We start from the raw sequence: 9,695 nt of genomic DNA, 5'->3' as shown, positions 1-9,695 counted from the left end.
AAGACTGTTGAGATAACTGCACTGAGGGTGAGTTGAACGAATTGAAGATGTTAATGATGGAAAAGAGAAGACTTAGGGGAGACATGATGAATGAATAAATGAGTAAAAAAGCATTTATTAATCACTTAGTCTGTGCCAATCCCTGTGTTAAGTGCTGGGAATACAAATAGAAGAAACAAGGTGGTCTCTGCTCTCCAAATAGAGCTCATACTCTATTTGGGGGATTCAATACATAAAAGGAAGTTCAGCTGCAGGGCACATGGAAAGTGTGCAGTGGTGGTAGGAGGGATGGAGGAGGAAGCAGATGACAAGGCCCATGAGTCCTCAGGTTAGTTAAGTCAGTAGATTAGATGACAGTGCCAGGCGTGTGGTGGGCAATGAGGTAAGACATATGATAAGTCCAGGAGGCAGTTGACAGGGAGGCATTGGCCAGGTATATTATAAGGCCTGGTGGTCCTCCATTTCGCTAGGGGGAACAGAGTTGGTGATTCCTATACCATCTAATCCATGTGAGTAATAAAGCAACTGAGCTGAGTTTGGGGTATGCATAAGGTATGAAGGCAAGGAGTAAGGACACCCTTGGCAGTAGATCATCTTTAAGCAAAGATCAGATGACTTCTTGTTGGGTATGTTGTATATTGAGGGGTTTCTTATTTATTGACAGGTTGAATGAAATGACTGTAATGTCCTTACCAACTACCAGTTGTCTCTACTGGCCATATCTTGTATTTATAAAGTTGGTTTTTAGAACCCAAATTTAATTTTATATTTATCTTGATCAATTTTATCTTATTAGAGTCAACCCAACATTTCTGCCTATTAAGCTCTTTTTGGATCCTAATTCTATTACCCCCTATGTCAGCTAGGCTTCCTGGTTTCATGTCATCTGCTGCCCTGACAAACATGCCATCTTTTCCTTTATGCAAGTCATTGAAAAAAATGTTAACCAGCACAGGGCCAAGCACTGACCTCTGGTATGTTCTGCTATAGACCCCACAAGGAGTTGGGAGTGAGTAGTTCATGAGGAAGTAGAGGCAGCAAATGTAAACTACCCCTTCTAGAAATCTGACAGTGAAAGTAAGGAGAGAGATAGACAGATAGCTCAGGGGTTAACAGGGAAGATTTATTTAGGAAAGGGGACATGTGAACATGTTTATAGGCAGAGAGGAAGTAGCCAATTTCCTCCTGTTTATAATTGTAGGAAATGTTATAACAGTGGTTTTCTGTAGGTTTCATATGCTTTCTTACTACATGTGAGACCTCTTCTTGGTGGTGGTTTTTTTGGTTGAAGCCTGTGATTTCATCCACATTGGGAACTCCCAGCATAGGAACTCCCTCCACTTGATGAAGGTCAGCTAATGGTCTGCAACTCACAGCACTGGAGAATGCCTTGAGGCATTAGAGGTGAAGAGACTTGCCCATGGCCTCAACGATAGTATATATTAGAGGTAAAATCTGAACTCTGACCCCTTGACTCCAAGGCTGACTTTCTAGCCACTGGCCCAAATTGCTTTTTTGGGAACTAAATCTACTGCCTACAGAAAGGATCTTGAATGTGAATGAACTTCCTGAGTTCAACTTAGACATTTGAAAAAGCACGTTATTTTTGCATCTGTGGGAAATTATTTTGTATATAGCTAGTGACCCTATGATTTAACAATACTGGCAACTCTCACATTCAAAATCCCACAGCTTTGTGGCTGATCCAAAGCAAATATTTTAGTTCTTGAAAAATAGGTTGAGTTAGAATAGGAAAAGGGGCAGTCAAGAGCTCTGCTTTTCTTTATGTTCTCTTGACATCATCCTCCACCTTGTGTACTTTTATTCAGTATGAATCTGAGGAACACAAGCAGCTTGGAAGGTGGCTTGAGGTTCTGCCCGGTGTGTGGGCTTTGTTTTAAAAATCAGAACAATGTTATCCCCAGAGACAGTATGAATCATACAAACATCAAGTTTAGAGATGGGATAGCTAAGCTCAGGCTGGTGCTTTGTATCAATTTGAGAAGTCATGCTGTCCAGTCCCCCAATTCTGAATTGAAGCCAAAGGCATGCTGGGAAATTAGACAACACTCCAGGTCTTCCAGGTCTTTACAGCACAGCTTTGTTTGTTGGAAATGCTCTGAACTCTCAGAACATCAGATACAGCTATATCCCAAAGTACAAAAATGCATTATAAAGCCAAGGAGAAATTATGTTGGATGATCTTTGTCACTGTTCCCTTCTATTAGAAAGGGTCAGGATTTCCTTAAATCCAACAATAAACAACTGTTTCTTATGCACCCATTATGTGCCAGGTACTGGGCTAGGCGTTGGGGATATAAGTACAAAGAATGAAATAATTTCTTCTCTCTAAAAGGGAGACAAGTACATGTGTAAATATATACAGCAGGGGGCAGCTAGATGGCACAGTGGATAAAGCACCAGCCCTGGATTCAGGAGGACCTTAGTTCAAATCTGGCCTCAGACACTTGACACTTACTAGCTGTGTGACCTTGGGCAAGTCACTTAACCCTTATTGCCCTGCCCCCCCCCAAAAGTAAATATATATAGCACACACACACACACACACACACAAATGAGTAAATAGAAATACTTCCAAAGTAGTTGAATACATAGTAGTCAGATCTCTCTAAATGGTTCACTATCTCACTCACCAGAGCTGCATTTCCAATCCTTTCCATTTCTCCTCAAGCCTCCCTTAGCTCCTGTTCCCTCAACTGTTTCAGCTAAAAATATTGGCTCATTTTTTCCTGAAAACTGAGTCCATTTGTTGAGAGTTCCCTCTCTTCCCATCCTCTTCATCTTGCATCATACAGATCTCTTTCCCCCATTCTCTTCCTTCACCCATCTCTAGAAGTGGCTTTTCATGCTAAGGAAAACCCCACTGCATGCATCCTTAATCCTATTCTATCCGGTCTTCTTCAGCAGATTGCATCCTTTATCATCTTCAGTCTCTTTCTTCTAATTTCATACTAGTTTTTTTTTTTAATTTTTTTTAGTGAGGCAATTGGGGTTAAGTGACTTGCTCAGGGTCACACAGCTAGTAAGTGTTGTGTCTGAGGCCGGATTTGAACTCAGGTACTCCTGACTCCAGGGCCAATGCTCTATCCATTGCGCCACCTAGCTGCCCCATGTCATGGTCCTTTTTGAGAATGAAGGACAAGGAACCACAACAGCAAAGGATTTCTTTGGCTATCTGGTGAGAACTTTTTCAGAATAAGTCTTTAAAAATCATAATTGAAGGAAATGCTGAGCTGCAGCAGCCAATGGTTAGTGGGGGGAAAAGATATGCAGTTCCACATTGAGGGAGTTAGGGATGCGGTGCTCCCAAGATCTTTTTCTCTTATGGGGTATTTGCAGTACCATATTGTAAAATCTGGCGTAAGTATTTGGTCATAGGCTCTGCATGGTCTGCTGGCTTTCCTATGCCATCTGCAGCTTCTGCAAAACTCCCCCCAAATTCTCATTTAATTTTTTATGCTGACCCGTGATTTATCAAAACCTTGATGGGGAAAGTCAATGTGGAAGGGATAACTGTCTTTTTTTTTTTCCATTCCATGTGCACAGACCCTCTGACGTCTGTCTGTGCACCATAGGGTTAAAAATCCTTGCTCTATACTATCTCACCTGGGGATCTCATCAGCTCTTATTAGTTATTATGTCTATGCACCTGATTTACAGATCTATATATCTATCCCTAACCTCTCTCCTGAGCTTGTCTCACATCACTAACTACCTTTCATCTCAAACAGGATGTCCTGTAGATATCTTGAACTCAATATATTCAAAACAGAATTCATTATCTTTCTCTGCAAACCCTCTACTCCTTATTCCTTTGAGGACAGCATCATCCTCTCAATCACTCAGACTTGGAACACATGCCATTTTCAACTCTTCTCTTACACTCACTCCACAATCCACTCTGTTGCCAAGTTTTGTTTCTACCTCTGCAGCTCTCTCAGAAGTCCCCTTTTCTACCCTTGCACAGCTGGCACTCTGGTGTATGCTCTTATCACCTCATGCCCTGTCTATTTCAATAGCCTTCTTTCTGACGTGCCCTAAAACACCTCCTCTGCCCCTACTCAATAAACTCTAGTGGCTCCCTATTACCTCCAAGATCAACTATAAAATCCTTTGTTTGGCATTTATAGACCCTTCATATCTTTCTTTTCTTTCTTTTTTTTTTTTTTAGTGACTTGCCTAGGGTCACACAGCTAGTAAGTGTTAAGTGTCTGAGGCCGGATTTGAACTCAGGTACTCCTGACTCCAGGGCCAGTGCTCTATCCACTGCGCCACCTAGCTGCCCCTCTTCATATCTTTCTAATCTTCTTATGCTTTACTTCCCTTCAAATACTCTATGACCCACCAGTACTGACCTTGCTGTTCCTCACATATCTTCTGAGTGTGCTATTTCCTTGGCTGTGGCCAATGCCTGGATTATTGTCCCTTTTTATCTCCCTCTCTTGACTTCCCTGTCTTCCTTGAGGTCTCGGTTCAATTACCACTTTCTGCAGGAGGTCTTTTTGGTCTTCCTCACTACTAGTGCCTTCCTTCTGAGATTACGTTCCATCTACTCAATCAAGGGCAACTAGATGGTGCAGTGTATAAAGCACCAGCCCTAGATTCAGGAGGACCTGAGTTCAAATCCAGCTTCAGACACTTGACACTTACTAGCTGTGTGACCCTGGGCAAGTCACTTAACCCCCATTGCCCCCAGCCCCCCCCCAAAAAAAGACTGGGTCAAACCTTCTTAAGAGAATTCCCAGGAGAATGTAAATTCTTCGAGGACAGGGCCTATCTCGCTTTTGTCACCGAGTGCAGGGCCTTGAACACAGTAGGTGCTTAATAAGTGCTTATCAACTGACTGGTTCTATGATATAACAAGACAGTCCAGGAGAGGTGGATGATAATGAAAATGTTCTGACAAGTGAAGCAGGTAGTCCTGCCAAGGATGAGAGCCAAATGTAAGAAGAAAGCTGAAGGGACTTGTTTACTGTTATGCATTTGAAGCATTATTAAGCATTTATCCCTGCCCTGGAGGTTGAGTTAATGATGGCTGGGGCAGCTAAGTGGCATATTGGATAGAGCACTAGCCCTGGAGTCTGGAGGACGTGAATTCAAATGTTAATTCAGACACTTACTAGTTGTGTGACCCTGGCCAAGTCACTTAACTACAACTGCCTTAAACAATCGGGACCAAAAAAATTAAAACAACAACAACAAAACCCATTCGGGACCATCTCCAGTCATCCAGGTGTATATCTTGCCACTGGACCCAGATAGCTCTAGAGGAGAGAGTGAGGTTTTACCGTGCAGAGCCTCTCTCACTTAAATGCAATTCACTGCAAGTCACGACATCACCCTGATGTCATGGTCCTCTTCAAGAACTAAGGACAAATAACAATGATAATAATGGCTAAGTATTGGAACAGAGGAGCAAATTTCCTTTCTCACTTGTTGAAACCACTACTCTATAGATCAGTGACTTGAATTAAGTTTTTGTATTTAGGTTGCACAAATCATTTCTGGGACTGGCCAAAACAGTGTCTTTTACCTCTCCACATTGGGTTTTTCATGCCACTGAGCTATAGGAGAAATGCTGAGTAACCTGGGGCAGCCTTTGCCATGTCTCTGAGTGCTCTATTTGCTGCTTGGCAATACGGGCCCTTCATCAGACCCTCTGAGCTCAATCAAAGCAATCATCCAGTGGTGCCTTGGCTCACCAGTGCTATTCCTGGAGGTAAATCTCTGCTTCTCATTCATTTTGTAGTCATTCACAGAGCCTCTTTTCTTTTGCAAACCAGATGAATGTTACCAACCTATCTTACCAGATTGTTTTCTGGGACTGCCAGTACAAACAAAGGCATGCCAAACAATGCATTCATAGAAACTGGCCTGATTCATGGAGCAGGAGGAAGCAGCACACTTTGTTCTGGGTCCAAGTAGAATACGGAATAGAGTCTAGGAATGTTCATGTGGGAACTGGAGGGTCAGGGCAAAGATGAATGTGCAAGAATCCTGGGGGAAGGGGATAAGTTATTCTTTGGTAATGTGACAAGACTCCTTGTTATCTATCTCCTTCCTCTGTGATTCTCACATGCAGCTCTATTTTAGGGGTAGTAGTATGAATGAGACCGAGGTCTAGATGCAGAGGTCAGGATGACTTGGGCTTCAATTCCTCTCCTAGTTCTATAATTTTGTGGCAAATCCCTTAACCTTTCTTAGTCCATTTCCTCACTTGGATTCACTTTTGCTTCAGATACTTACCAGCTGTATACTTTCTGGGAAGTCACTTAAGCTTTCTGAACCTGTTTCCCCATCTGCTCAATTTAGGGTTAGGAAGACTCGTTTGAAATTCACTTTAGACATTAATTAGCTGTGCAACCATGAGTAAATCACTTAATGGCTCTTGGCCTCAGTTTCCTCATCTATAATATGGGTTTATAATGTTTCAGTGCTCGGCACACCCAATCAGTTGCAAAGATCATGTCACCTTACAATCCATTTTATCCACTATGGATTCTCTACAGCAGTGATGGTACCACCTCACCAGACACTTGTTAAACCCATCATTTTTTGACTTTCCAATTCTTCTGGGTAACTAGCCAGAATACCTACCAGACCCCAGTTTGGAGAATTAAAACCTGAGGTACTTTGTAGTGAAAAAAGACACTAAGGAGGGGCTTGCCTAGGTTCTAGTCTCTGCTGTGTTACGGTTTCCTCATCTGTAAAAAGAAGGAGGGGTGGGAGGGGTGGGAGGTGGGGGGGGTTATCCAGGAATATTGCTTCCAGGTTTTAGAGAAGACTCTCTTATGTGGTCAATATATTGTAATCCCTACCGGGCCATTCCTTTGAGGCATATACTATACAAATAGAGGTGCTCTTACTTCAGTCTCTTCCCACTATATCGTAATATGATTTTCGTGTTTTTTTTTAAGCAACAGTTGTACGGGAATATCATCTCATTTGGTTTTTACGACTACTCTGGGAGGCAGGTGCTGTTATCAGCGCCATTTTAAAATTGGAGAGAGTGAAGCAAACAGAGGTTAAGTGGTTTACCCAAGGTTACACAGCTAGCCAGCGTCGGAGGCTGGATTTAAACTTCGGTCTTCATCACTCGAGGTCCACCACTCCATCCACTACACCACCTAGGTGCCTGGTCTGCAGTTTAGAACAGTTGGAGGTTCAAATATAGTCTCCTCACAAGCTGCCTCGGCCTCGGCTCAACCAAGAACTACAACACCCCGAATGCATTGCGCTTCCGGCCCGGGGACGAAGAATCGAGCCGTCATTTCCGCAACGTCCTGTCACGTGACGCTTCTTCTCTCAAGATGGCCGACAAACTCCCCTCGGAGTTCGATGTGGTGGTGATAGGGACCGGTACGTAAGGCTTCAGGACTTGACCTCGGGCGGGCCGTGACTTCTGGACGGGCGGCGGGCCTGGGTGCCCTAGGAGGGCGTTCGGGGCACCTCTGGGGCTGCCCGAGTCGGCGCCAGTCCTTGGCGCTCCGAGGCGGGGCTGGGCTAACTGCACCATGTTGAGAGTCTGAACCTAGGATGTTCCCTTCCTGGACTGCGGTGGGTGGGGGTGCGGGGGGTGTTGAGGTGTCGGGGCTGGCCTGGGCTGCGGGGCTCTTCTTGAAAGGATCTGCTAGCCCTCCTCTCGTAAGCTGCCTTCCGGGTGACCTTGCCCCCTCTTTCTGGCTCCCTCCCCACTTTCTAAATTCTCAGGTATTCGATTCCTCCAAGCAGGAGCTCGGGAGCTGCTGTGTGCTGCCGAAAACTGTCGACTGCCAATTCAAGGGAGCCATTCAGTCTTTGGTCCCTGTTGGAGGCGAAATAGTGGGGGGCGGGGAGTAGACGGAGTGGTTGTAGAGGGTCCCGGCTTTTTTACTTCAGGGTCACTTTTCCTCCTGTCCGAGAATAGTAACTCCAAGAAAACATTTTGCTTTCCCGCCACTGCCAAGTTTTCTGACAACAAGTTTGAGTGATGAGCAGTCCTGATCTATGATTTGTCTGCCTTAACTTGGTGGTGTAGTATTTCACGCATCACGTGGGATGCTCGTTGAGGAAGAGATTGCAGAACTTTTGTTGTGGCAGGGGACCACTGACACTTTCCTTTAAAAATGCAAGTACACTAAATTATGTCATAGGGCCTGCGAATGGTCTGCTGAATGGGACTGCCTCATACCCAAGAGAAACTCCTAGGACGCCTAATTTTCCTTGATTCTGGCCATCCTGCAAACCTTTTCCAGTTTAGCGGCCAACAACCAGCAGTAGCCTGATATTTTAAGTGTTGGAATGAATTGAAAATTTCGCCCGGCATTTCTCTATGAAGAAAACTTAAGTGTTCATTACCAGAAAGGCATTATATGTCTCCAGTGAATAGATGTTAGATGAAAGCAAAGTGGAATCAGTTTTCATTTTGGAGAGGATGAAGAGAAGAGATGGAAAAAAAATAGGAAACTCCTTTAAATTCCCCTTTCATTCTGCCTAGTCTGTCCTGAAAAATGAAAACCGCCGAATTTAGTGTGTGTGGTTATTATTTATTTTAAAAATCTTGATGCTCAGGATTTTAGTGTTTTTTGTTTTTTTTTTTAACTTGCTAAAATCATGAGGTTTTAGACTCACTAATTATAATTAGCTAATGCTAATTCTTTGAATAAATATTTTGTGTAATGATGTACTTGAAAGTATGGAACCTGTCATCTGTTGAATCTGTGGTAGTTGAAGACTGGTGGTGGGAAAGTACCATAGTTGATATGGAAGAATCTAGTGTCATGGGAGAAAATGCTATTCCTGCATGTATGGGAAGAATGTATTTGATTAAAGCCCACATCCAGCCATACATTTTAAAGTTTCTCTTAATAATGACAGATTTAGATTCTATTAGGGACACTGATTTTTTGAGGCGCTAAGAATTTGCTCTTTATTAGCTTTAGCTGCGGTAGAAGTAGAATTGGATGAAAAAGAACTCAAATGAACACTAGTAAAATGGGGCGTATATTTTAATATTTTAAAGTAAAATTATGTTTGTTAATTTAGTTGGAATATAACACTTACGAAAGAACTTCCTGGAATTAATTTTCCATTACTGAGTGCATTAGTTGAGTGAATCATAGAAAAAGCAGCATTTTTATTTAATACATTAATCACAAATGTAGCTGAAGCTTAGCAAAATGTACTGAGATGCAATATTTCTTTTAGGAAATTTAGTTCGTTAAAATGTCATCAAGAAGCCATTTACCTTTATCAAATAAAGTCATCTGTGAGTCTTTTAAACCTTGTTGACCTTGGTTAATTTCTGTTGGGGCATATTAGAGAGTGAGTTTTCTTTGGAAATTATGTTTTTAAAACTCAAACAATTCTGTGTGCATCCTTTTAAATTAAATTCATTCCCCTTTCTCACAGAAATGCAGCTAGTGCATTGAACCTTCAAGTGAAAGCTAATAAAATAATTTTTAAGTAGAGATGAAATAGAGGGGACAGTGAAAACATAAAAGGAAACAGCCACTTTGCTCATTAAGAAGAAATGGGTTGTCTGACTTTGAAGGTACTCATGGAGAAAAGAGGGCCTTGGAAATCTCTCCTGTGTTTTTTTACCAATAATGGAGCTTATGTTCCTAAGTGGTCACCTTTTTCTGTCCTTTTCCCTTCATGTTAATGCACATTTTGCTTTGTGGGGGATGGGAAAG

The 9,695-nt window shown here is 42.6% G+C and overlaps 1 protein-coding gene across 1 annotated transcript in view; it reads left to right on the top strand.

Annotated features, from left to right (window-relative positions):
- The first annotated feature begins 7,315 nt into the window (after positions 1–7,315).
- Positions 7,316–9,695, top strand: part of CHM (CHM Rab escort protein) — a 189,018-nt gene continuing 186,638 nt past the window's right edge. The window contains exon 1 of the mRNA XM_043974533.1: positions 7,316–7,380. Within this exon, the coding sequence (XP_043830468.1) occupies positions 7,332–7,380 (49 nt within the window). The 5' untranslated portion in view covers positions 7,316–7,331. The remainder of the gene's footprint in view (positions 7,381–9,695) is intronic.

The sequence above is a fragment of the Dromiciops gliroides genome, chromosome X (genome assembly GCF_019393635.1).
Source record: "Dromiciops gliroides isolate mDroGli1 chromosome X, mDroGli1.pri, whole genome shotgun sequence".
Classification (NCBI taxonomy): domain Eukaryota; kingdom Metazoa; phylum Chordata; class Mammalia; order Microbiotheria; family Microbiotheriidae; genus Dromiciops; species Dromiciops gliroides.
This window is presented reverse-complemented; position numbering and strand designations above follow the sequence as displayed.